This window comes from Mesoplodon densirostris, chromosome 18 (genome assembly GCF_025265405.1).
Source record: "Mesoplodon densirostris isolate mMesDen1 chromosome 18, mMesDen1 primary haplotype, whole genome shotgun sequence".
Lineage (NCBI taxonomy): Eukaryota > Metazoa > Chordata > Mammalia > Artiodactyla > Ziphiidae > Mesoplodon > Mesoplodon densirostris.
In genome coordinates, this window is record NC_082678.1 from 9,887,695 (window position 1) to 9,915,206 (window position 27,512).

A 27,512-nucleotide genomic window follows, 5' to 3' on the forward strand; every position below is an offset into this window, starting at 1 on the left:
ACATAGATATATGTATATCTGAATCATTTTGGTGTTCACCAGAAACTAACAAAACATTGTAAATCAAAGTATATATACTTCAATTAAAAAAAAATTTTTTTTTAAGATGATGTTTAAATTCCTGCTCATTCCACAGTGATGTTACTAAACAACGATACAGGTCAAACCCAATGTAGTGCAGATTTTCCAAAGCAGTGGTTACATGTATCAAGACAGGAAGATACACAAATATAACATTTTTGGATGATTTTCCAAAAAGAGCTTAAAATAAAAAGGTATAACAGTTTTAAATTAAACATAAAATCAGTTAACCAAAAAAAAAAAAAAAAACAAGGAAAAGGAAAGAACTTCTCTAAACATGTCTCATCCAGCAATATTAGAATTTACTAACTGTAAAATGATAGACACACAATTCTCAACAACATATAAAACCAATCATTCTGCTACTGCTAGCATGTGCCTAGGATTTACAATGAATCACTGATTTTCCTCTTGGAAAAAACATAGGAAATAAGGAAAAACACACATGAATTCTTGGTGAAAACTTGTAATTTTCAGAGAACCATCCACTTGTAATTTAAGCAACATCATTTAAAAACAATTCATTTCAACAGTCTTCTCTACTAAATATTTTCATTATGGTTGCTCAGACTAAATCTATTGACTTTACCTCTGACAGTACTTCAGCAAAGGAGTGAAATACTAGACAGGCTAAAAAAGTTGAAATTCACCAGCTGGGTCAAGGTCTTGAAGAGTTAACTAACTTCTTATTCCAGGACTCAAGAATTATAAATCTGGTTTTAAGATTTGGGAGGGACTATTAAATCACAAAGAAAAGTCTTCTCAGCATCCAAAGAACCTCCCTTTTTTTTTTTTTTCTTTTTTAATCAAAGCAATGCGTCCACTCTCACTGGCCAACTGCTGAAAATCTTTAAAATACTCAGAAGGTCAACAAACACCTGACTAAATACTAGCCTTAGGAGTCAATCTGGTAACCTTGCTTAACAAGAACTTAAAAGTCTTTACACTTTATTGGTGGTTTTAATTTGTCAATAAATTCATACATATCATAATGTGCAAAAGTATATTTATTTGACAGTACTTTTGGTGTCCAAATTGTCCTTACTTTAATATGATCTGAAGCATGGAAACTCAACTTTTTAAAGCATTATTTAGTTGATTTCATTGTAAGAGGATTAAACGGATCCCAAAGTTTCCTAAAATGATCCCTCAGTTGTCCTTATAATTCATACCCTGCCAAACAACAAAGCATTATGTGAGAAGAAAACCCAAAACGAAGTGAATGGACTAAGAGGTCTTTTCAAATCACTAGACTTATTACCCCATGAAATAAGAAAAGTTCTCTCTTAGGTATTTTGATTTCACTGGGTTGGAACAGTTACCCACAACATTACCAAAACTCAGAAATGTTTCCAATACATTGTATCCTGAAAACATTAAGCTTATAGAGTCTAGGTGTTTTTCTTCATCAAATACACAAAATAAGTACAGAAAACTTAAAATGTTTCAACTACAATATGTTACACAAAATTACTCTTAAACACAAAATATTCAACTGTTAAACCAAGATTTCTTAAAACAGTGGTTTACGCAGCAAAGTCAGTGGGGATAATGCCACAAATACTGGCAAGCTGATTTAAGCTACTAATCCATTTAAGGAACGGTAACTATGTTACAGCAGTAGCAAGGCTCTGAAATTTATTTGCTTTAGACCTGAATATAGAAATGGACTCTTGAGCACAGTAAACTAACAAATGGTAATGGAACTTGGTCTACGAGGAAAAAATACAGCAAAATTATCCAGATTTTTTCACTCAAAATAGAAACACAAACCAAAATTTCATACTCGGATACAGCGTTATCCATGTGGATAACATAAACAAAACTGAAAAAAAAAAGGGGAAATTTACTTATGCTTAAAAGCATAGCTGTCTCAACGAATTCTCCAGTGAAAAGCTTAGTCACCTTTTTATTTCAGGCAAGGGAAAGCCAATTATTCCAACATATCCACCTATCTCAGCCTTCTCTAGTAATCCAACCTTCACAACATCCCTACCCAAAGAGGAATGAAAGAGGATCTACTAGTCAACTCCCCTGCCCTTCTTTTCCAACTACTCTGTTTACTCTCTCATAAGTCTCGATAAATGTAGACTGATCTATCTTTAAGGAGATATATCTTACTTCCGTATCTGTAAGGAGCAGAATGCAGGGTCAGGAGGGAAGAACAGGAGTAAAGCACCTCTGGCTCAACCAGATCCATCTGAAGTGCCACACAAAGCTTATGAATACTTTTCCTCAAACCAACAGATTTTGAAAATCCAGTACGAATTTATCCCAAATATGTCAATACGTTTAACTGAGAGAAAATAAAATCCAAATCTGATAAAGATGGTTTCTTTTAGGGAGAGAATGAGGTTGTGAAAGCAGACTGTGCTTGGAGGCAACCTATAAAACACTCTGAAGCATTTTCTGATTATTAGTCCTTAAAACATATGGAAATCTCAAGTGTTAAAATTAAAGACTGGGTACATTCTCTGCTGAAAGCTCAATTAGAAGCAACTATAAATTCCAGCGAACTTAACTAGGTCAACTAAACTTTTGGCCCCACTTACCAGAAACAACAAAATCTGAAGTCAAGCCTTATAAACTTACAAAAATATCCTACATATAGTTTCAAAAGAAATCTAATTATTCACTCTGAAAGGATGGGTACAGTTTTACAAACTGGAAGTCTTCCAGTTTTTTCTTAGTGAGATTTCAATGGGAAATTGACAGCTTTTACCCTACAGCAACACAACGCTGTACCAAATATACCTTCCATTTCTTCACTAGCAGGTATACATGCACCCACCTACCTAAAATTAGGAAAAAGACAAACAAAAGAAACATAGGCACCTATATACAAAGAAGCCCATTCTTCCCATGATGGGAATTCACCAACTCTTTCTCTCTTGTCCAGACATTTCCCAAGAATGACATTATGCATGATTCTACTCACAGGGGCAAGTGGCGCTGCTCAGGATCAGCTCTGGTCAGTTCTTCCTCTTCAATATCAGACTCTCCCCCTGAACTACTGTCAGTGACGTCTGAATCAAATGCTCGTTCACTGCACCTCAAGTTGGCTATACCACTGGCTGTAAATCTGTCCAATTCTTCTGAAATCGAATCACTTTTCAGGAAGTTGCTAAGTCCCTCTGAAGTGGCGGTCTCACTGGCAGCTTTTCTCAATGCAGCTTCAGCCTTTCGAGTTAGCATCAACTGGTTCCGGGGCCTCAAGGATTCCAAGTTTGGCAGTTTGCTCAAAGTTTTCTCTAAAAATCCACCCAGCTGATGCTGTATATGCCTCTCCACCTGCTTGGCTTGCACAACCTGTAAGCGTTTCTGTAACCTGCGGGCACGGCTCTCAATATCAGCCTGCCGCCGTAGTAAAGCTGTTATCCTTGTGTCGGAATCTAAAGCACTGAAAAGAATGGAAGACAGGGGAGACTTTTTACCCTCTAACTTGACACCCCCCAAGTTAGAACTGGAGTCTGTGTCAGGTGATAACCTACTGCTTCCTTGAAGTGCCGGCGGCTGTTCCATGGAATTTACAGAAGATTTGTTTGCAGTGCTATTATTGCTAAATATCGTTGTGTGTTCTACATCAAGGCTTCTATGTGGAAGAGTGCAATTGGTCATACCCCCTTTCAAGTCCCCAGATTCAGATGCCACCACTTCACCCCCCTGAAGAGAAGATGACGTGAGAGCTCGTTTTCCCCCATTAAGGGGACTGGAATTGTCGTGATCAGAATGTGTTGAACTTTTAGTCAATTTCTTCGCCAACCCATTTACAGGTGCTTGTGGCAGAGCTGTCTGACCACTTGTATTCATGGTTCTAAGATTTTCTAAGGAAAACTCCAAAACCGGCTGTCTCCCCAACAGCTCAGCTCGGAGTTCATAGGACTGAGATAAGAGAGGATGAGATTTAAGTACTGTCTGCTTGCTGAAGACACCTTGCAATTTCAACGATTCCTTTGAGGGAACAGATGTTACATCGGAGCAAAGATAAGATGCCACCAGTGGCTGCAGCTTTCCCAAGTCTTCCTTGTTAGGGTTATTTCGGAAGTCCAGGCTGGGGTCCTCTGCAGCAATGGCTTTTCTTTTGGTTCCGTTGGCAGCAATAAGGATGTTGGCGTTGCCGTTATTTTCGGCACTGCCAGGGGACAAAGTGGAGGATGGGGGAGCCAGTTTGAACCGGATATGGTGTGCTTCAGCTGCTGCGTCAGTGAGAGCGGGCGCCATCGCAGCCATTCAGCACAGAGAGACAGGAAGTCCAGCCTCTCCCGGTGCCGAGGCCAGCTCCACAGCCCCTTACCGCCTCCCCAGAGAACAGACTAGAAGAGAAAGAAAAAAAGGAAGTTAGAAATACAAGCACGTTAGAAAACAACACACATGTTTTTAATACAAACATTACTTGAGGCTGTTAACCAAACTCTGCCTCCAGAAGAAAAACACTCAAACCAAAAGGGGAGATGTGTTGGGGCAGGGCCACAATCCCTGCTCAAGAGAAAGAATTCCATCCTTTTTTGTCACTTGTTACCATAAATTGAAAGTAGCCACAGACTGTTAAAGTTAAATCATCTGCACCTAAAAGAAAAATATCTTTAAAACTTCTTGAAATTAGTGAATTTAAAGCAAATGTATCAAACTAAGCACGCAGTAATTAAACAGAAAAGAATTAGTAAGGAACTCCTCATCCCTACCAAAAGTTTCTATGCCAATTGTCACAGGTCTGTACATTTTCCTGGCCAAAGGATCCAATGTTCGTCACCTTCCCACTTCTCTGCAAGACAGATCATGCTAAACGCTTAATTGTATCATACCTGTGTTACCAGTTCACTTCATCAATTTTCTTTTCTTCTGCTGTCCTCAGTATGGCCCACCTCTCAAATTAACTGCCCAACTGATGTGTCTCTTTCCTTTACCCGAAAACTTCTTGAAAAAATAGTTATAAATAGCTGCCTCTGCACTTCTCACTCTTCTAGAATCTGGCTTCTACTCCTACTGCTCTGGCAAAGGTCACCAGTAATCTCATTATCAAATCCAATGCTCAAGCCTCAGTCCGCATTCTATCCGACTCCTCTGAAGCATTAGGTAGTGCTGCCCACCCCACTCTTCTTGAAATTCTCCTTTCCAGATGTCCTTGAAAACAAGGTCCATTCTTCTGCCCTCTTCTCTCTCAACTCACTCCCTTGGCAACAACCACTATAGCAACATGGTAAGGTCTCCTAGCGCTCCGAAAAACATGCTCAGCTGCACTGCTCAACATCCCCACCTCTATGTTCCTCAAGCCCCCTGAAACTCAAAACTGACTTTCTTTTTACTGCTTACCCATTTCTATCATCTCAGGTAATGGTATTGCTTTCATTTAGTAACCCAAGCTAAAAATCTCAGCCATTTGCCACTTCTTTATCCCCTTTGATTTATCTGGTCTGAGAGTGAAAGGAAATCTATGCAAAGAACTAAGCCAGCTGTTCCTAAAGTGTGGCCTATGGACTTCTTGAGAACTCGAAGACCATTTCAGAGGTCCACAAAATCAGAGCATTTTCATAATAATATTAAACGTTATTTGCCTTTTTTCATAGTGCTGACATTCGCAGTTAAGGGTGCAAAAACAAGTCTGAGCAAAACTACTGGTACCTTTGCACAATTCAGCGCAGAGGCACCAAACTACTAATAACCACTGGTCACTGTATTCTCTATTCATTTAAAAATAAATAAATAAATAGGTTAGTACCACTGACCTTTGATATCCTTGGTGAAATATGAAAATAATGAACTTTATTAAATCTCCACTCAAGTCTTCAGTGTGTGTGTGTGTGTGTGTGTGTATAGCTATACAAATATTCTGTGCAATGAAAGGGAAAGTAGACATAAAGCACTTCTGCTGATTTAAGAAATCTGAGAGGGCTTCCCTGGTGGCGCAGTGGTTGAGAGTCCGCCTGCCGATGCAGGGGACACGGGTTCGTGCCCCGGTCCGGGAAGATCCCACATGCCGCGGAGCGGCTGGGCCCGTAAGCCATGGCCGCTGAGCCTGCGCGTCCGGAGCCTGTGCTCCGCAACGGGAGAGGCCACAACAGCGAGGGGCCCGCGTACCACCAAAAGAAAAAAAAAAAAAAAAAGAAATCTGAGAAAAAGCACTAGTACAACTGAGTTACAAGCTGAACTAGAAGCTTTGCTTCACGGAACACTATTTTTGGTTGGCAGAACAACTGACAAACTATGATGATTCAGACTTGAATAGTTAGCAGACATTTTCTTGAAAATGAACAAAGTGAACCTGTCACTTCAAGGAAACCCAATGATGATGTTTGCTGCCAATGAGAAAATCTGAGTTTTCAAGCAAAAATAAGTATTTTGAAAACGTGTATCCACCACCATGAGCTTGAACATTTCCCCAATACTGAAGTCTTGATTAAGTAGACTACTGCTGATATTAGTGAATGAGAATTTGATACCACATAATGAAATGTGTCAACCTTTGGAAGATCTGCATAACTCAGTGAATGACCAAATGACCAAGCTCGTTAGAAACGAGTGCATGGGTAAAATAAGTGCAAGACAAGCCAATGGATTAATGTGACAAGAGTATGAAAAGCTCACTGACACAGCTTTAGATTCCATAGTGCAGCTAACCTTTATGAAACTACTACTTGTCAAGTCTGAGTATAGTGTCAAAGGATAGCCACACTTTAAAAGGCTATTTAAATACTCCTCTCTTTTCCAAACTACACATCTGTACAAGGTCAGATTTTCTTTTATATAATTCCAAAACAACATATCACAATAGAATGAATGCAGAAGCAGATAGGAGAACCTAGCTGTTTTCTATTAAGCCAGACATTAGGAAGATTTGCAAAAATGGAAAATGCCATTCACGCTTAATATTTTTTTTGTTCTGGTAAGAAGTTATTTTCATAATATGTAATAGGTTTGTTATTTTTAAATGAATTCGTAAATAATTTTTTTTTTTAATTTGGCCACACTGCGTGGTTTGCGGGATCTTAGTTCCCCAACCAGGGATTGAACCTGCACCCTCGGCAGTAAAAGCAGAGTCCTACCCACTGGACTGCCAGGGAATTCCCCGTAAATAATTATTCTTTGAATTTCTCGAAGTTTCTAATCAACTACCAATAATAACCCATAAAAGTTCTCTGTGGTTTTCAACATTTTTTAAAAGTGAAAAGAGGCCTTGGGACCAAAAAGTTTATGAATCACTGAACTAAACGCAACATCCTCCTCCCTCAAAAAAAAAAAAATGACAGCAACTTCCAATCTGGTCAAACATTTTATCTTTAGATAAAAATCAACATAGGATAGTAAAAATTTTCTCACTCTAAGCTTATAAAATAACTTTAACAAACATCCTATATTCATTAAACTAGATCTTCTGGGGATTACAGAGTTTTATCCTCATGGACTTTCTAGCATATGGCATTCTGTGTGACTAACTGTTCTATGTCCACTTTTCCTATTTCTGATTTTAAATTTAAAAATAATTCCTAACGTAATAAAAAATAGTTACGTTACGCTGGTTGAATTGACAGATGAACCAATGTAAGTTCTTTATTCAAAATACCTTAAGTCAATTTTATAAAAGCCATTTTCTCCCATAAACAAAAATCACTATCTGATCTTTCCCATCAACTCAATATCCTCTTTCGAACTGATATCAATACACAGTTGATACTGGCAATGCAAGGAGGCACATTATCAGTGCCAGATGATTAATACAGCATATGAGAGTAGATGTAGCCTACTACCCAAAAGCACTACAGTTAAGTCTCAGAAATAGCAGGAAACAGCCTCCCTCTGGGGACTCAAGCAAGGGCACAGATGTTACACAGCTTCCACAAAACTTACTGAGGAAAACCCATGTTCACACAGCTCACGTAAAAAGAGGGGTGTAATTAACATCACACCACAGAAGGTACTTAAGCAGTAAACATGCCAAAGTTATTTCAGAATTATTCAGTTCTTTAAAATTCACAACTTAACAGAAAAACCTGCTGACTCAAATCCCATCTCTTTCAAGATTTCTCTGACCCTCTGCAAGCAGTCCGAGAACGTGACATTAATCACATACACCTCAAAAGTGAATTTATTTTGCTTACACTCCCTCCTATCCCCATAGGATGCATTGCAAAGAGTAGTTACTAAAACAATTGTCTCAATAAATAGGGAAGGGGAAAAGTGAAGTCTTCAGGAGAAATTCCATTCCTAACTCCTCCTAACTCCTAAATCTTTATCTTTCTATACCAAAACTGCTGTTAAAAAATATATATGAGGGGCTTCCCTGGAGGCGCAGTGGTTGGGAGTCCGCCTGCCGATGCAGGGGATACGGGTTCGTGCCCCGGTCTGGGAGGATCCCACAGGCCGCGGAGCGGCTGGGCCCGTGAGCCATGGCCGCTGAGCCTGTGCGTCCGGAGCCTGTGCTCCGCAACGGGAGGGGCCACAACAGTGGGAGGCCCGCGTACCATAAAAAAAAAAATATATATATATATATATATATATATATATATATATATATATATGAAAAACTACACCCCTCTCCCTTCACTGACTTGAAACGCTGTGCTGAGATGCAATATTACTCCCAAAGACACTCACAGATAAGGGGAGCCGGTCCAGGTTCATATCCTGGCTCCACCTGTATTTAAACTATTTAACTATTCTGTTCCCTCAATTTCCTCATCTGCAAAAAACAGAGCTGACCTCAGAAGGCTGCTGTGATGATTAAATAAAATACTTTCAATTACTTAACCTAGTGCCTGACACAAGCACCCATTATTATTTGCACTGTTATTATAACCTATAGACAAAAAGCAAATATTACTGAAACGAAAAAATGTGAAATGAAAAAAAAGGTGTTAAAAAATAAAACATATACTATGACCTCATTTGTTTTAAAAAGTAGGTGATAAGATTCTTTTTTCTTTTATTTTCTGGCTTATGTAATGTTTCCACCATAAACATGTATTGCTTATATAATAAAAGGGAAGGAAGCAAAAATAACGCAAATTCTTAAAGAGCCAAAAAATGTGAATAAGGCAAAATATCACAATAACTTTCTTAAATTTAACATAATGAGCAAAATGTTGATTGAAACGATTCCCATCCCACTCGAATCCCAAAAAACATCACTACTCAACAATTCAGAGCAGAGAAAAACTGTCAGACTTAAGCAGTTTTACAAAAACAGTTTATGATAAATCACCTTTCTCCAAAGAATACAAAGCATTAAAAGCTATAATTACTTACTAATCCTCATAACAACCTGGGTGGTTAGGTTTCGGGCTGGGATTATAATTTCCAATTCACTGGTGAGGACAGATAGTAAAGTTATATTGTACATTCAGAATAAGGAACCTAAAATATTCCAATTTTTTAGTTCATCTAATAAACCACAATCTGACAAAAAAACAAAAAAAGATGGAGCTAATGCACCTGCTGTCACTGACATAAATTAAGATTCAGCAGTAAGCTTGAAGAGACAAAAACAAGGGCTATCTTATCAAGGTCCTTTAAAAGGCTATGAAAGTTTGGGCTAGGTAATAACAGTTTCCCTCCCAGTTCCAAGGGAGCATTTTGAGGACTGGAAGATGTCAGCAGGCAAACACATTTAGGAGAAACTTCCTCGATGAAGATTCACAACATACTTCATTATACTGAACACTCAAATATTTGCACCTTTAACAAATACACATCTTTTTTCCATTACACCTATTAATATCTTGCAGAACACTGTTCTGAGGGATACAAGTTAGAATAAAGTTCAAATATGCGACCTCTAGGGTCCCTTCCTGTGCTTATGATTCTATTATTATAAACTGCAATACAGATTCAAGAACAAACTTCCACCTAACACAAGCAGCACTGGGAAGCCGAAGTACACCCCTAGGACAGGGTTCCTCAACATCAGCACAACTGACTTGTGCCAAATTATTTTTCGTAGTGGAGGAAGGGGATCCCTCCTGTGCACCGCAGGTGGTTTAGCAACATCCCTGGCCTCTACACGCACTAGATGCCAGCAGCGCTCTCCTCTCCTATAAATTATGACAACCAAAAATGCCTCCAGAAATGACAAATGTCTCCCAGGGGGCAAAATCACAACCCCCAATTGAGAACCACTGTCTAGAGATAGATCCTCTCTATAGCTACAGATGTCTGTACATATATATATATTTCTGTATATACAGATTTCCAGAAAGCACACATATCTGGCTGCTTCAAATAGTGCAAGTCAAAACTTACTCCACACCTGCAAGTGAGAACCACGCCTTATTCCTTGTAAATTCCCAAGACAGGACTCCAGTTACACAAGAATAAACTGGCAGCATCCACCTTGCAAAAATGTTGATAAGCTGCCGGGACCCAAAGGGAAGGGTTTGGCCATTTGGGTGGCCAACCACCGCACTTTCACTGAAAACAGAAGCAAAAATCAAATGGGGGAAAAGAAGCTTGCCCATAATGTGGCTTCTACTAACCTCTTCCCACCATTACCTCATTACTCTGCACAAACCAAAGAAAGAAACAGGGAGAGGAAGGATGGTTAGGGAAGTGTCTGTGAAGTTATCAAAGTTTCAGCTGAAACTTGAAAATTAGCTAAAATTTCATTATGTAGAAGGCTAGGGTAAAAGAATGGTAATGTGGCATTCTAGTGAGAGGAAAAGGCACGGGAAAAGGCAAAACTGTGGAAAAACATAGGATATCCTGGAGGTTGAAAGAAATAATCACATTTGTTTGAAATATAAAGCATACTGTAACAGAGAAAACACTATAGAAAAAGGTGAAAAGGAAGTTTGAAGCCAGATCATTAATGGACAACCTTCAATAGCCAGCCTTTACTCAGACTTAAAGGCAGCAGAAAGTCATTAAAGGTTTTTGAAATGGGGAGTGACACGTGAGAACTGTGCTTCAGAGAGACCAGTTGGGTAAGACAGATTAAAAGAAAGTAAAAAGTCAAAGACCAATGAAGAGGCTACTGCAATAATCCAGATAGGATACAACAAGAATCTCAACTAAGGTGTTCACCACAGTGGAATGGTTGAAGTCTCCTCCAGGCTTTGGAAGGGCCAAATAAGTGACATAAACAGAAAAGGTAAAGGCTCTTCAGAAAAGAGAGAAGGCTGTCTTTTCCTTCATAATTTCAGCTCCTTTATGATAAAAACCTCTCATTTATTTCTCATAAAGCTGTACAGGTAGCGGGGGGGGGGGCTGTTCAGTTTTGGGGTATCCTCTCCTTTCCTAACAGTGCCAACCCAAACCCAGCCCACGTCTGCATCAGCTCACATCTAAATTATCATAACAGCTTCCTGACTGATGCCCCAGTCCTCTAATCCATTCCGTAATCCATTCTTTTTATCGCCTCTCTTCTCTACTCTAGAATAATTCCTAGTACCTTTCTCCTGAGTCCAAATTCTCTGAGATGAAACTTAAAACAATATCAAAGCAAGTGCACCAGTTGGCTTACACCTAGGACTCCCCACCCCCAGATCCAACTCCATCATCTTTGCCTATGCTGCTGACTCTACCTGGAAGGTCCTTCTACCCTTTAAGCCCAAAACTTAATCCTTCAATACACAGCATCTCCGCAACAACTTTTCCAGACTATTCAGATTCACATCACTTTCTTCCTGCTTAAATTGTACAATGCACTTTAAAGTCACCACTCAATTAAAATCCTCTGAATGTTCCCTAGTTGTCAATTTATTAATATTAATTTATTCTATTTCCAAGACAGGGGAAGTTCCTTAACATCCCTCTTTGCATGCTCACTAACTTTACCTAGTTAGAGCTTGGTACATAGTAAGCTCTGTGAGCACCTACTGACAGGGCTAGAGTAGTCAAAAAAGACCTAGAGGTAGGCTTTCACGTATAAGATTGTGCTAAGCAGAGAAAGACGAGGAAATTCTAATCAAGAAACTGACACAATCAAAATAATAGGGAAGGATTTGGGAGATGATCCACAGAACTTGGATGAACCAAGTGGTACATGTGCAGCTTCTCAAGAAAGAGAGGGAAAAAGCAGCTATGCAGTGCTTCGTGATGAAGTACCAAAAGCTACATTATGGAACACACTCGGAAGTATTTTTTTGTACTTCTTTTACAAATGTGGATTTGTTATGGAATACAACAGGGAGTGGGCAGCAAAATTTTCATTATAAAACAAACAAATAATGTGGACCTCACCACCCCAGTCCCTAACACTTTCTATGCCAACAGGGCAGGGCTTCTTAGGTTTTATAATTACTAGGGGAATCATAGCTCTGGCTGGAGAATAGGTTATTATTATGATTGCTCTAACATTCACTAACATTCACTAAATGCTCTGATGTTCACTAACATTAATTGACCTTTTACTGCGTCAGTCCCTGTGCTGAATGTTTTACATACACATCCTCATTTAATCATCACAATAACATTATAAGACGAGTATGTACTCTTATTCTCATTTTATAGATAAGGAAACTGGTGCTCAGAAGTTAAGTAACATGCCCAAGATCACACCACTACCAAGCTGCACAGACAGGATTCTGATTCAAATCTCTAACTGTAAGGCCCATGCTTTCTTTCTTTTTTTTTTTTAATTGAAGTATAGTTGAATTACAATGTTGCGTTACCACTATATACAAGGCTAGGTTTAAACTGGAAGGAGCTTAACTGCTAGACATGAGGTTTTTGAATTTTAGTCTTTATGGGAAAGGCAATGAGAAATACCAACTGATTATCTCCGATAGACATTTTATTAAAATGCCTACAGCATTCAAAGCCCCACACCAAGTGTCTATAAGGACGACATGGACCAGTAAAGACAGACACTCACTGTGATCAGGGAATCCTGGGGGGACATTAGGGGACCCTCACACAGGCTGAGAGTGGGTGGGGTCACAGAAGGCTTCCTGGGGCAAAAACATCTAAGTTGAAACCTAAAGAATAAGGAGGGTCCAGTATCACCCATACAGCTACTTCCAACACCCCTACCCGCAACACCCAATCCAAAACCAATTCTTGCCCCTCAACATGCCCTATGTGAATGAATCCCGATCCCAATCACTGATTTACCATCTGCCATAGACATCTTACTTAAACATATACCAATACTTAAACATATACTAATATCAGATAGGAATAATAGGAAGACTATAGGAGTTCATGGTCTAATGCTGGAGACACCAAGAATTACAGCAGTGGCATCAATGCTAAAGATAAAAAGATAGAAATTTGGTGTGAAGGTAAACCCAGATGATAAAGCACTGTTTTTCCTGAAGGGATCAAGCAAGGCTTCAGAAAGAGATGACATTCTGACTGAATACTGAAGGTTAAATAGGGAGGATTCAATATAGAATGACAGGCACATTCATTGCATCCTTAATACCACTGCCTTAGTTCAGAACCTCTTACGTATTACAGTAATCCAGGCAGTAGTAATCTCCCAACTGTTCTTTCTTCCTGTCTCAGCAAGCCTTCAATCTAGTGCCCACTACCAAAATGATTACTAGAAAAGAAGGAGGAAAAAAGGGAAGAAGAGAGGGAACATAAATCCAACCATGTTGTGCTCCTGCTTAAAATCCTTCAGTGACTCTAGGGTAAGGATGAACCCAAACTCCCACACAACATTTATCTGCCCCCCTTTTACACTCAGCCTCATCTCCAACCTGTCCCCACCATAGCCACCTGAATCTTATTTATAGTTCCAGACTCTTCCATATGCTTGCACCTTTGCTTTTCAAGTTTTAGCTCAAGATGACATGCTCTGGGCTTCCCTGGTGGCACAGTGGTTGAGAGTCCGCCTGCCGATGCAGGGGACGCGGGTTCGTGCCCCGGTCCGGGAAGATCCCACATGCCGCGGAGTGGCTGCGCCCGTGAGCCATGGCTGCTGAGCCTGTGCGTCCGGAGCCTGTGCTCTGCAACGGGAGAGGCCACAACAGTGAGAGGCCCACATACCGGAAAAAAAAAAAAAAAAAAAAGATCACATGCTCTTTAAACTATTCCCCATTCATTCCAGGTGAAGTTAGAGGTCCCTTCCACTCTAGGGTCTAATATGCACTCCCATGACACCCTGGCCAACAGCTCATAATGGAACATAAACACCTAGTTTTGTCACCCTCCCGCCCCAATCCCGACTGTGTATTTCTTAAAAGGAAGGTTATGGCTTGTTTTATCTCTACTCTTACATGTAGTACTGCGCCTGGCAGAGAGTGGACCAAATACATGTTAGCTAACCTGAGTAGTCTATGCTGAATGCATCAGATGGAGGTTCATTATAAAGTTAATGGGGGTATCTGATCATAAAGTAAAAACAATCTAACAATAAGCAGGAACGGGGCTTCCCTGTAGCTCAGTGGTTGAGAATCTGCCTGCCAATGCAGGGGACACGGGTTCGATCCCTGGCCCAGGAAGATCCCAAATGCCGCGGAGCAACTAAGCCCATGTGCCACAACTACTGAGCCTGTACTCTAGAGCCCGCGTGCCACAACTACTGAAGCCCACCTAGAGCCTGTGCTCCGCAACCAGAGAAGCCACTGCAATGAGAAGCCCGCGCACCGCAAGGAAGAGGAGCCCCCACTGGCCGCAACTAGAGAAAGCCCACACTCAGCAACGAAGACCCAACACAGCCAAAAATAAATAAATAAACGTATTGAAAATATATATATATATATATATATAAAGAAATTAAAAGGTGAAGGACTCTATTAAGTTTGATGCCACTCAAGCAACTTTTTTCCAAACAAGGGCGGAATCTGCTGTACTTAAAATTCAGAGTCAGATCTCATTTGGGATTCCTGGTTCAAGTAACAAGAACCAGAGTTTTTGATAACATTTAGATAAAACTGCACTGAATTTACCTCCACCTTACATTTCCTCACTCTCAAAAGCTTGGGGAGGAACTGTATTTTTAAAAAGTTAGAACTGGAGGGAAAAAAGGAAAGTTTACAGTCAACAACAATAAAATATAGAGCTAAATGATCCCCTAGTGGGCTAGGGCATTCAAATGTTACAATTTTATACAGCTAGTTTAAAATCTTAGAAAAGCAAGGCTTGCAGAAGGTAACATTTATTAAGCAGCTATCGGCTGCCAGAGACCACTACCCAACAGAGACACAAGAAATTAAAAGGTATCTACCTTGAAGGGCCTCTCTTGACATAATGGTTTTAAAATCTTCATATACAATCCTTAAGCTTTTCTTTCAGACTACCCAAGTTTGTTTTTCATTCATAAATATGAACTGTGCTCTCTACTTTGAAGTCGGTTTCCTCACACCCTACATTTTTGCTTTACTTTTATTTGATTAAAGACAAGAAAAGCTTAACACACAAAGAAAACAAAATCTACTTCAGTTCTTTTTGGAGACCAAGCTTTTTGGTAAATCATACCTATCAGCTTATTTTCTCCTATACATTTTACCCTACATCCTAAAAGACAGGCACAGGGCATAATGCAGGAACAAATTATAACGGAACTAATAAATAATAGTGACCCTCCCAATCATATATACTGGTCTTTTCCTATGAGCCACAATTCTCTCCACAATCTGCAAGTGACACCCAAGGACACCACTTTCTTTCTTATCTCTTCTTGTGGCCTTCAAATATTGGTGACCTCTATCACAGTGTAATATTTGTCTTTTTAAATTCATATTGTCTTTTCTAAACATTACTGCAGCTCACTGAGTTTTGATCTCACATTTCAGGGAATGGGAAGTACTGATGAAAGTGTCTTGTTTTGTGCCAGGAATTATCACACTCCAGCAGGAATATTTTTGCACGGCTTTTAGTATGCCCAGAGGCTAATATGCAATTTATTATGATATAAACTATAATTTAAACATACATCTTCAGAAGCAACATGAAGACTCAAAATCCAGACTTAATATAGATTTCCAAGAAATAGCTAAAGTCCTTTTTAGGGAAAGGACACGGTCCAAGTACTCTCTGCACTGTCACAGTTAAAAGGCCAGGTGTTTGGGGCCATTTTATTTGAGTCACCTGCACCTGTACTTTTCTATAAAGTGATCAAGTAGAAAGGCACTAATGTAAAATATGCTTCCTGAGACCCAGAACAATCTAACCAATCAAGGCAGAAACTTACTTAAAATAGAGAAAGAGGGCAAAGAAAAGATGCTTTGAAACTCTAAATAAACCACTCAATAATGAGATTTGCTCTGGGGCAATCAACCCAAGACCACATACTTAGTCTGCACTAGTTCCTCCTTTCCAAACTCAAGGGGATGGAAAGATGTTTGGGGTTAAAAAAAAAAAAAAAAAAAAAACCAATTAATTAAAAAAAAAAGTCTCTCTCTCTCCAGGAAGGAAATCACTTAATTTCTGTGTCTAATGACCTCGCCAAGAAGAAAAAAATAACCCCTACCAAACCCCCCGCCCAAGGAAGATGACTCAATATAAGAGGAATAAGCAATATTCTTTAAACACAGTACTTTCAATAACTATTATTTAGAAAATCCAACATGGATTAGTAAGTTTCTACACATTTTAAAATTGCTTTTCTAGTACTATAACAAGGTAACTAAGCTTTACTCAAAAAAGTTCCTAACTAGGACCACTCAATACTAAAATACCCTCTCAAATCAGCATCATCAACCACAATGGCCCTATGTTTACAGATTACATGAGTCAGGTTATAGCAAACAGAACAAATCTATAACTTGTTACTCACTTTAAAATACAATTAAAATCTGTGATCAATACAATAAAATCCAGAGTAGTAGAGACACTGGTTACAGTGTAGCATGACTAGAAATGGAAAGGTACTGGCAGTGCTTGAAGAAAAAAATAGTTATTTTCCTTTCTTCTCACCTTGATAAAAGTTAAAAGTGAACTAAGGCTTACTCATTTTCTAGCTTCCAGAATTTTCCTCAACAGGATAATGATAAGTCACCTAACAATCAACGTGTGCTCTGCAGGTTTAACCATAGGAATAACGTGTGTAGGCAGGAAGAAAATCATACAAAGATTTAACATCTCACTTTGGTAAAGCACAGAAGTCAAACACTAAAATTCTGAATAAGGCTTTCAGGAAAGATGCAGCAACACTTCTAAATACCTCACTTAAGTAGATTCACAAAGATAAAAGGACCAAAACCCCACATACCTCAAGGCTCTGTCAATACTTAATTGATCACTCTTTTAACTGTCTACAGACGGAAATCAAAAATACTTTTCATATACTTAAATAAGGCAGTCATCAGAGACCAATCATCTTTACCACAATACAGATGTTAAGAATCTTTGTCACATCTATGTTTCCCTCCAAGTGGTACACACTTGAAAATTAAAAAATTGACCACCTCAAATCATGAGATCACTAACAAATACATCAAATATGCTAAAGGTCAAAGGAATTGCATACTTTGTAGGATAAACCTAGCGGAAATCGAAATCAGAATTCCATGACTGAGGATAGTTATCCCACATTTATAATACATTTTTTAGATTCCCAAGGGATGAGCATTTTTACCTTGCCTTATTTTTAGAACTACACATCACACTGCACATATCACATGACATGATGTAACTGTTAGCAAAGAAAATGGCCCAAAACCATTGAAAATATACATGGTAGAGGAAACGAATCAATGCACACACGAATCACTATATTTCATATTTACTTTTTGGAATTTTTTGAACACACAACAGATCTTTTTTCAAATTGGAAACGCAGTTAGTAAGCTCTGTAGAAACAACACAGAAATGTATTCCGTATTTTATAAAATAGGAATTTACCCAACTATGGGGAAAACTGATATGAAGAAACATAATAGAAAAACATTCTTCTAAATCTATAGGATTAGTAGTAAAAATTCTCTGGATCAAAAACGCAACAGAAACATAATGAAATACCTTCAAGGGAGAAAACAATTATTACTCAAAAGTGTTCACTGTTGTTGCGAGAAAAGAAAAATAGTTTTAAATGACAGGCATGTAGACAATTGAAAATGTCTAAATTGGTCAGACAGTATGCTAGAAAAAGAACTAAGTATAGCCTGTAGAAGGGGGGAGGGGAAAACACACCCACTTAAGCCCTTGTAAATAGTGGTTACTTTAAAGGACCCAAAAAGCAGGGAAAATACTACAGACTATTCTGAGAAATGGAAAACATATTCCAGTGTTCTACTTTCCATACTTGAAAGTGCTTTAGAAACGAAGTTCAGTAACAACCTATAACTATATCATGATTATGCAAGGCAAAGATTATGTAATTTTATCGTTTATTATAAATGTTCTCCGATTTTAAAACTAAAAAAACTAAAACGTTTTGATCTCTCTAATGGGGAGGAGAGAAGTTCTTCTGGGCTACAATTTAAAATATAAACACACACCCCAAAACAAACAAAAAAACACAATGATTGCTAGCCACGTGACAAAGGAGATGGCAACACCAGGATTGTGAATGGAGGGGAGGGAGGCGAGGCAGGAGGACTAGGAAGATTTCTCGGAACTTTGGGGACCTCGGGATTCGGGTCTCCCGACCCTTAAGGTACCAAACTCTAGCCCGACTAGTTGTACTGTTAACACACTCAAGTAGTTTATTAATAGGTTACGAAAAATGCTCCAGTGATCTCCAGAATAAAGGGGGGAAAAACGGAGGAGAAGGAAAGAGAGCAATTTAAAGTGGCGCCATCATGTCACCCCTTCTCCCCTGAGGCAATCAATAAGCAATAGTTAAGTAACGTGTTTCTCCAAAAAAACCACACTGGGATCCCGACAACGGAAAACAAAGGGATTTTTAAGTAAAACATGAGGGTAATGCTGTTTATCCTATGGAAAACAATCAAATTATTTGCTGAGAATCAAAAGACAGTCAGCCGGAAAACAGGCCCCCCAAACTCACGTAAAAGCAAATAAATGTCTCTTCCTCTTTAGTTAAAAAAAAAAACCACGTCCGCCTGAGGGAGACTAGATCTGAAAACGTAAGTGACCTCAATTTACAGGCAACAAAGTAATAAATAAATGAAACAAATAACCATCTCACTAAACAATCAGAGTTGTGATACACACCGTGAAACGCGCAAGATGTGTGTTTCGGCCACAGAAAGGCCTTTTGCAGTCAAGAGAAGTTCAAGGCGAGAGCAAGAGTTTGTTTGGGTTTTTTTTTTTTTTTACCGGAATAAATCGTGTTCTTAAGGCCGCATTTTTAAATAGAACGCCAAAGGAAAAGCTGGCGAACGAGGCGGCAGCTGGTGGGGAAGGGCCCCCGCACACCCCCGCCCTTGGGGCGACTCCCAGCCTCGGACCCGCAGCGGGGAAGCCCGGAGAGGCCATTTAAAGTTCCGGGGATTTTTCCTGCCCTGCCCTGCCTTTCTAGTTACAACTAACAAAGAGAGGGAGAAATGGGAGCCACAGGGAGAGCGAGGAGAAGGAGAAAGGGCAGCGGGAGGAGGAGAGGAGCAGCAGCAGCAGCACCTACCACGTGATGGAAGAGCGTTGCCCGGGCGGATTCAGCCCCACAAAATGGGCGCAGTTTGCAAACAGCCCCCGGCCTGGGCGCCGAGGGCCGGCGGCGGGCGGGGGCGCGCGGCGGCGGCTCCGGCCCGGGCCCGCCGCTCTCCTCCCCCCCGGCGCCCGGAGCCGCCCTGACTTTCCGGGCGGGGGGGCGAGGCGGAGGGGGAGGGGAAGGCGGCGGCGGGGAGCGGCCGCTTTTTCTTCTCTTTCGGGCTCTTTCTCCGGCCTTCCTCGGCTCCGGCGGGGCCTGGGCACGGCCGGGGACCACAGCCCGGCCGGGAGGACGGGCGGGCGGGGGCAAAGAGTGAAGCCGCCCCCCCGCCCCGCACAAACAAGCGCCGCCGTCTGCAGCCCAAGCCCGCACCCCGGCCGCCGCCCCCGGACGCCTCTTCCCGGCCGGGGAGAGCGCTCCAGCCGCCCCCCGCACCGCCGCGGCGAGACGAGTCGGCTTCGCTAAGGTGCTCGGTTCTCCCGCCGGCTCGGCGAGCGGTGGCGGCGGTGGCGGCGGCACTGGGAAAATGGCGGCCGAGCTTCTTTTCCCTCCCCCCCTTTAATCTGAAGCGGAGGGAGAATGGAGCGAGCAAGCGAGCGGGCGAGCGCCGGGGACACGGGGAGGAGGGACAGCAGCGCCTCCGCCGGCTGCGGCTGCGGCGGCGAAGGGCCGCTCCGCCCCGGCGCGCCGCCAGGGGGCGCCCACCGCGCCGCCCCCGCGAGCCTCCAGGAGGCGCGGCCGCCGCCGCCGCCTCAGTCATGGCTGCTCGCCGCGGTCCCTGTTTCTGCACCTCCAGCTGCGGAGGCCGCGGCGCCGGGACCCAGCCGCTCCCCGACGTGCGGCGGCGGCGGCACGCGGCACGCGGCACTGCGGCAGGCGGGACCGGACCCTCACTCCGGCTGGGGTGAGGCTAACCTGAGGCACTGACGCCGTCACATTCCTTCCGCGCTTGGGCTGACAAGGCCGCGCGCCGGCTGTGAGGGGCAAGGCAGGCAGGCGCGACAGAGCAAGAGGACGTGAGCGAGGAACTGTTTGTACTGGGTAGTAAATAGGCTAATGCCGTCGGTACCACATTATTCCAGGGCTAAACGTGCGCTGAATTAAGTGGGGAGCTCCCTGACCAGTGAACCGCTTCCTGCCGCCCTTTGTCCTAGCAGCCTGCCTCCGTACACTGCAGCACGCCTGGGCACTAGCCCCAGCGCCGCGATCCGCAGCCGCCAGGGTTAAAAAAAAAAAAAAAAAAAGCACGTCCTCATTGCGCAGGCGCGGGCCAGGGCCCGCGTCGGGCCAGCCCGGGAAGGGACAGCCGGGAGCGAGAGGGGAAGTGATGGCCCACCAGCGCCAGGCCCGCTGGGAACTGTAGTTTTCGTTAAGAAGCACGCGTCTGGTTTTGGGTGTCACGGCTTGGCGGATCCACCAAAGCAGGCAAATGGCATTACACAATGAGTATTTATGCTTCCTGTCTCCACCAAAAGGAAGTTCACTGCTATGCTAAAAGTTTAACAAAGAACTCCATACAGAAACCCAAATCTCACAACAAAAAGCAAACATCCACTTTCCTACCAGAGTTGGTTTAAAGTGGTGGCACTTTATCATTTCTCATGACCAGTTTGTCAGTACAGTATTTTATTCCTTTTCCAAAATAGGGCCTTAAAATAACGAAAATTTTTCTAGATTAAAAAAATTCAGCAATATAATGCGAAGTGTCACATTTACACAAATTATAATCCACTATCCCTTTAAAATGAAAGAAAAAGTTGCCAAAAGATGAATCCAGTGCTTAGAGGTTTAAAAAAGGAACTCTGGTATTCATCAAAATATTACTTTAAATTACAGAACAACAAAAATGTTTCCAACAATTAAATCATCAAATGCAGCAGATGAGAAAGGTATGCTCTACTACCAAAAAGGAAGATGAGAAACGCTCAATACTTTTTTGTGGCTTACCAAAACCAATATCCGGTGGTATGCGTCACTTCTGTTAGGCCAAAAAACAGCCCAACAGCTTGTCCTCCCACAAATTTTAACTCACTAGCTCCTACAGCATCTACACCTATATTTCCATTTGTACCCTTAAAATCACACTCTTAATCATAGTCATGGTTCTCAAATATCAAAAGAAAGTCACAGGGTCAAACTACACAAGAATAAAAAAAATATGTATACATATTTGTATACACATCCAAAAGAGATCCTAGTCTTGGCTTTTTAAATTATAATCCTGGGGGGGTGGGGATTTAGTTGATTGAAAAATGTATACACACATCTCCACATAGTTATTCCACAAAATACAGCAGAAAGTGTTGAACACAATTCTACAACCAATAGATGGCGAACTAGAGCCCTAATGTGAGGATTCTGAAATCCAAATGAGCAGAATGAAAATACCAAATAAGGCATAGCCCTTTGCAGTGTATACTTAAATATTATGTTCAAAGACACTCACCACAAAATAATTAATTTTACTACTGCTTCGATTCTTAAAACTCAAGTGTCAGATTTAATTAGGCCCCCAAATAACCAAGGTTATAAAATACATTCTTTTCAAATGATTAAGAAAGAGGTGGAAATGCTCATTTTTAAACATGCATTTTGGGTAAAAATAAACCCCCACTTTCCCCTTTTCTCATTGCTTAGCCCAAGAGTAGGGAGTTCACAGTGTTTATGGCACTTAAATCCATTTCTTTTACATTGTTATCTCTAATCAGATGTCTTTCTGCTCAGACACCAATTTTTCCAAATAAGGACACTCAAAGGTGAGCTACTACAGACACAAAAATCTTAGACAAATACATTTTCTTAAAGTTTCCCCCCAAAACACAGTGGATGTCAAGGCTGATTAAACACACACACACACACACACACACACACACACACACACACACACACACACACACACACACAGGCTTCCCTGGTGGCGCAGTGGTTAAGAATCCGCCAATGCAGGGGACACGGGTTCGAGCCCTGGTCCGGGAAGATCCCACATGCTGCTGAGCAACGAAGCCCATGCGCCACAACTACTGAGCCTGCGCTCTAGAGCCCGCGAGCCACAACTGCTGAAGCCCGTGCGCCTAGAGCCCATGCTCCGCAACAAGAGAAGCCACCGCAATGAGAAGCCCGCGCACTGCAACCGAGAGTAGCCCCCACTCGACACAACTAGAGAAAGCCCACACAGAGCAACAGAGACCCAATGAAGCCTAAATAAATAAATAAATTTATTTTTTTAAAAAAACACATACTACTCATTTTCCAAATCATTCTTGGAATAGTCATTGTGATTGACTGTCCTCCAATATCCACTCTATCCTAGTAGATTAGTTTCAACCCATTCTCTTTGCCAGTGATTGGTTGGGAATGGGCATGAAATGTAATCCTGGCCAACGTGACACAAGTGGAAGCCCACTGGAAGGCCTCCGAGAGAACTGTGAGCAGAGATTCTTCAGTCCTAAAGATGAGATGAGGAAGAAACAGTCCCTTTGCAGGTAATGCTGAACATGACACTTCACACTGCTACAGTCACCTTACAGCAAGCCTGAAGATGCCACCAACAACAAAGAGGGCAGAATGGAGAACTGGCAAGCACCTTGGTCCTTGGTGACAGCGTTAAATGATTATATCAAACAATCCTGACATCTGCAAGACTTCTGGACTTCCAGCTACATGAGACCAAGGTAACAACAAGCACTTCTTTATTGTTTAAGCCAATTTGAATTAGGTTTCCTATACCTGAAGTCAAAAACATACTGATTATTTTCTCATATTTTAGAGTATTCATATACTCTAAAATACTTTATGGATAATTTATACTGTCATATTTTATATAACCTATAGACCAGTCCTTTCCTCATACACACAACTCTGTACCCATCCATGTCTTTATCTATGTGTTCTTTCTGCCCTGAAAAAGAGGACCATCCCTCCTCACCACCAATCCTTGTTCATTCCTCTCCCTCAATCCACCTCTAATTTATTTTTCCTTCAAGAAAACAGTAATAAGAGAATTCCCTGGCAGTCCAGTGGTTAGTACTTGGCACTTTCACTGCCATGGGCCCGGGTTCGACCCCTGGTTGGGGAACTAAGATTCTGCAAGCCGGATAAATAATAGAATAGGAAAGAAGGAAAAAGAAAACAGTAATAATAACAATAATGTAGATAATTGGCACTGTATTTCCCTGCTCTTGGTTAAATGCTCTCTGTAATTCCTCTGAGGTTGTTTTCATATACCAATCTTGCCTCCTGAAGCCAGCCTCAAAGCTCTTAAAAGCAGGAACTATGATTATTCCAACTTCTCTGATTTATTACTCTGGTCTATATAATACACATACTCCAAAAAGGCACTCTTTAACTTCTTCACCATATATCTTCTAACAACCCAGAAATTCCTAAGCAGAATATTCTATCACAAATTCAGTATTTCATATGTCCGAACCAATCTCAAAAGGACAAGGGATTATTCTGTGTTGTACTTAAAAAAAAAAAAGCAATTATTAAAGTAACTCAGGAGAGAAAGTCCTAAAGCCTAAACCATTTAGTTTCAAAAGGATAGGGACCCAGTTTTTGTTATTTGCCATTGCATCCCAGGGACCTAGTCCAGATATCACAGAAATGAGCACATCAATCTATATAAGACAATATTAAAATTATATCATGGAAGAAACATCTTTAAACTGAAATTGGTGCATGCTCTCATGTTAATATTCAGCCAGCTAAATGTGAAGTAGAAAGCCAGGATAAACTGAACCAAAATTGGGAAATTTAAATAAAAGAATTTTGGATATTAGAAGGAATATGGAAGGCCATCTAATAAAAACCTCCAGACTTTATTATCAGGAAAATGAAGCCAAGAGAAAATAGTTAGGAGACTGGCCAAAGCCAAAGCGGGAACACATGCTGGAATCCAGGTGTCAGTCTCCAATTCTCACCTTCCCCACTATCACCTGCCTTCCAGAGTTAGAGCCTCCCAACAGAAACATGCTACTCACCTGGAGAGTAAGAAGTGCAAACATGACAAAGGTATTAAACCTGAACAATACTACCAATTCAGTTTCACCAGTATCAAGATTTGGCCAAAGGTAAGTAAGAGAAAATCCTCACATTGATTACAATAAAGCACCTCACATTGTTTACAATAAAGCACAAAGATCAAGATTTTTTTTCACTAAATGGAGGACTCAACTAATTCACAATATCATATATTCTTATGTATTCAGTCCAATAGCGACAAACTTGCAGTAAGATTAAACAACTTAAGGCATCTGAAAAACTTGTCAATGACAAAGTATTATAAGAATGCATGGTATTCCTTAGTTTCAATCCCACCCAAAAACAAGATAATTTTCTTCCTCATACTAAAGATATATAGGCTCTGGAATTTAGAGAAAGATACTATCTTACCATCTCACCATAGAAGTGATCCAATAACTCACTGAGAAGAAAAACTAATCTTTAGGCAGACTCATGATTTAACCGTGTTAGTACTGAGAACAGTAACTAAAGTTACAGATTAACCCTGAAAGCACTCCTCAATCTAGAAATAATTTATTTGGGGATATTTAAGAGGACAGTACTAAAATTCAACTGAATACAACTGTATCACTTAAAGAAACAAGTCAGGTTCTCCCAGGCCATCAGCTGTGTTAAGACTTAACATCCAAGATTGATGCTTTTCTCCTCTGCAGTCCCAGATTTCAAAGTAGCTACACAAGCACTGACTTCGAATACACGCAGTTTAACCAGAACTTTACATGAATATTTTAATAAAGTTTCTCAAGGAGTTAAATTAAACAAACATACAAAAAACTACTGATTAAATAAACTGATTATTTAGGTGGATTTTAATAAATTCTAATGCCTTGAACTTTAGTATCGAATGTTTTAAAATTCTCCAATAATTAGAATTAACCAAAAAAGTTAACTGACCAAACATAACAGGAGTATTTTAATATACTGAATTTGCAGATAAGGCAATGTCAAATGAAGGAATCTGCCTAAGACCTAAACACTGTATCAGATAATAAATGTCAGAACATGCCCCAAATTTACCAAGAAACTGCCTGGCTTCTTTTCCAAATGATACGTAAAGGTAAACATGGAGAACTTCAAAGCAGCTGTGAGCACCCAGATTGTGGAGGGCCTGATAGAGAGTAAGAAGGGGGAAAATGTTCACAGGGAAAAGGAGGCTACAAGTGCACAAGGCAAAAGGCATTTAAAAAAACTTTTTTAAGTGAGTTGCTGAGTCCAAAGTTAAGATGCAACTTCTAAAATCTTGCTCTGATGGCATAGTGAATCTAGGGATTATGGAGATAGCACATCACACCTGCTCCCTCCAACAGAGAGGCACACCATTCTTGGAAAGGACATTACTTTTTAAATCCACTGATTCCTGGATTCCTGAACGGGGTTCTCATATAGTGCGCAGCATACAGCCATGGACTAGGAAGTAACTGGAGCCACTCAATAGACAGGAGACATCTTGCTGGAGTGTCGATTTAATCAAAGATGATAGTAAAATCAGATACACTTTTGTTAAAATAAACACAAATATATTACAGAACAAAATGCAAAATTCTCATTTTTTCAAGATAGAGAAGGAGCCTTCAGAGAAATGCTCTTTTTGTGACAAGCTGCTTTGGACAACCCCAGATCTTGACAGTACTTTAGGAGAAGCAATTGTAGATAAATATGCATGCCCGAAAACCCTGAATGTGTAGTCCCTTTGTACAGATGATGAAACCTGAAAACATCTAATGTAAAAATTGTTGTGGGTACAATATTATAAATGAGACCGTAAGCTACTGAGAGAACATGACTGGAATTCAAGAAATGCTAAAGCCCCTGTCTTATCTCTGTCACTCATTTACTAAGAAATCGTGTATAATTTTCTTAACAGCAATCTTTTTTCATTTCTGAATTAGACTGACAAAAATAATAGAATATTCAGTATTTTCAGCCATATTCCAAATTCTCACAATCAAATTGAGAAACAAATTTATCTAACAAAATTGTCTCAAATGATCTAGCTCTAGCTTCAACTAATAGGACAACAACAACAACAAATAGCCTAATGAAACTATATTTTTTACGGTTTAAAGAAGAAAAAAATCCTTCTGTGTAGAGGAGGAGAAAGCTTACACATCCTAGAATTTCTATGGTGGCAATGTCAAAATGTGATCTTGCTGGTAACATTTAGGCTAGGGCATTGAATTTTTATAACATGACAACAGTAATACTTGTATTCCTGCCTTGAATGACTTTCTTTGATTTTTCAATAAAACTAGATATCCCCTTAAAGCCCTATTATTAATTCCCAATCACTCATAAACAATTTACTGAGTGTCTACTGTATGCTAAACACTATAGTACCTCTGGAAAAAAATGCTAAGTCACCACCATAAACTATGTGGTAGCCAAAAAAAAAAAATCCTTTCTATTCACTGATATTTTAAACAGTAATTCAAAGCCAAGAAGTAGTAAGAGAACAATCAGCAAAATTTTAGTGTTTTATGCTTCCAATTCAACTCTCTTCTGGCCCTTTTGGGAAGCTTTTGTAGACCACCCTAAGAATGTTAAAATTAGGTGTTATTTATGGCATAACTAGAATGAGGTAACAAAACAAGTACCTCAAAAATAAAACTAAGAGAAGAGGTTAAGGGAACCAAGTAGGAGACAAGGATCTGAAGTGCCAGACTTGGTACCTCTACCCTGAATGCCTCAAGATAGGGAAAAGATCAAGAAAAGGAAAATTTGTGACCTAGTCCAATTGTGTTTAACTCTACATCTTTCTTTTTTTTTAAAAAAAATTTTTATTTATTTATTTATTTTGGCTGCATTGTGTCTTCGTTGCTGCACACAGGCTTTCTCTAGTTGTGGTGAGCGGGAGCTACTCTTTGTTGCAGTGCGCAGGCTTCTCATTGAGGTGGCTTCTCTTGTTGCAGAGCACAAGCTCTAGAGAGTGTGGGCTTCAGTAGCTGTGGCACATGGGCTCAGTAGTTGTGGC

General features: G+C 40.5%; 1 protein-coding gene across 3 annotated transcripts in view; it reads right to left on the reverse strand.

Annotated features, from left to right (window-relative positions):
* KANSL1 (KAT8 regulatory NSL complex subunit 1) overlaps positions 1-27,512 on the reverse strand; it is a 173,381-nt gene that overhangs the window by 126,040 nt on the left and 19,829 nt on the right. For 2 of the 3 annotated variants that reach the window (XM_060081673.1, XM_060081671.1), the window contains exon 3: positions 3,020-4,394. In XM_060081673.1, the coding sequence (XP_059937656.1) occupies positions 3,020-4,311 (1,292 nt within the window). In that variant the 5' untranslated portion in view covers positions 4,312-4,394. Of the gene's footprint in view, positions 1-3,019; positions 4,395-13,780; positions 13,833-27,512 lie in introns of those variants that run through there. The other variant, XM_060081672.1, reaches the window with a different exon arrangement.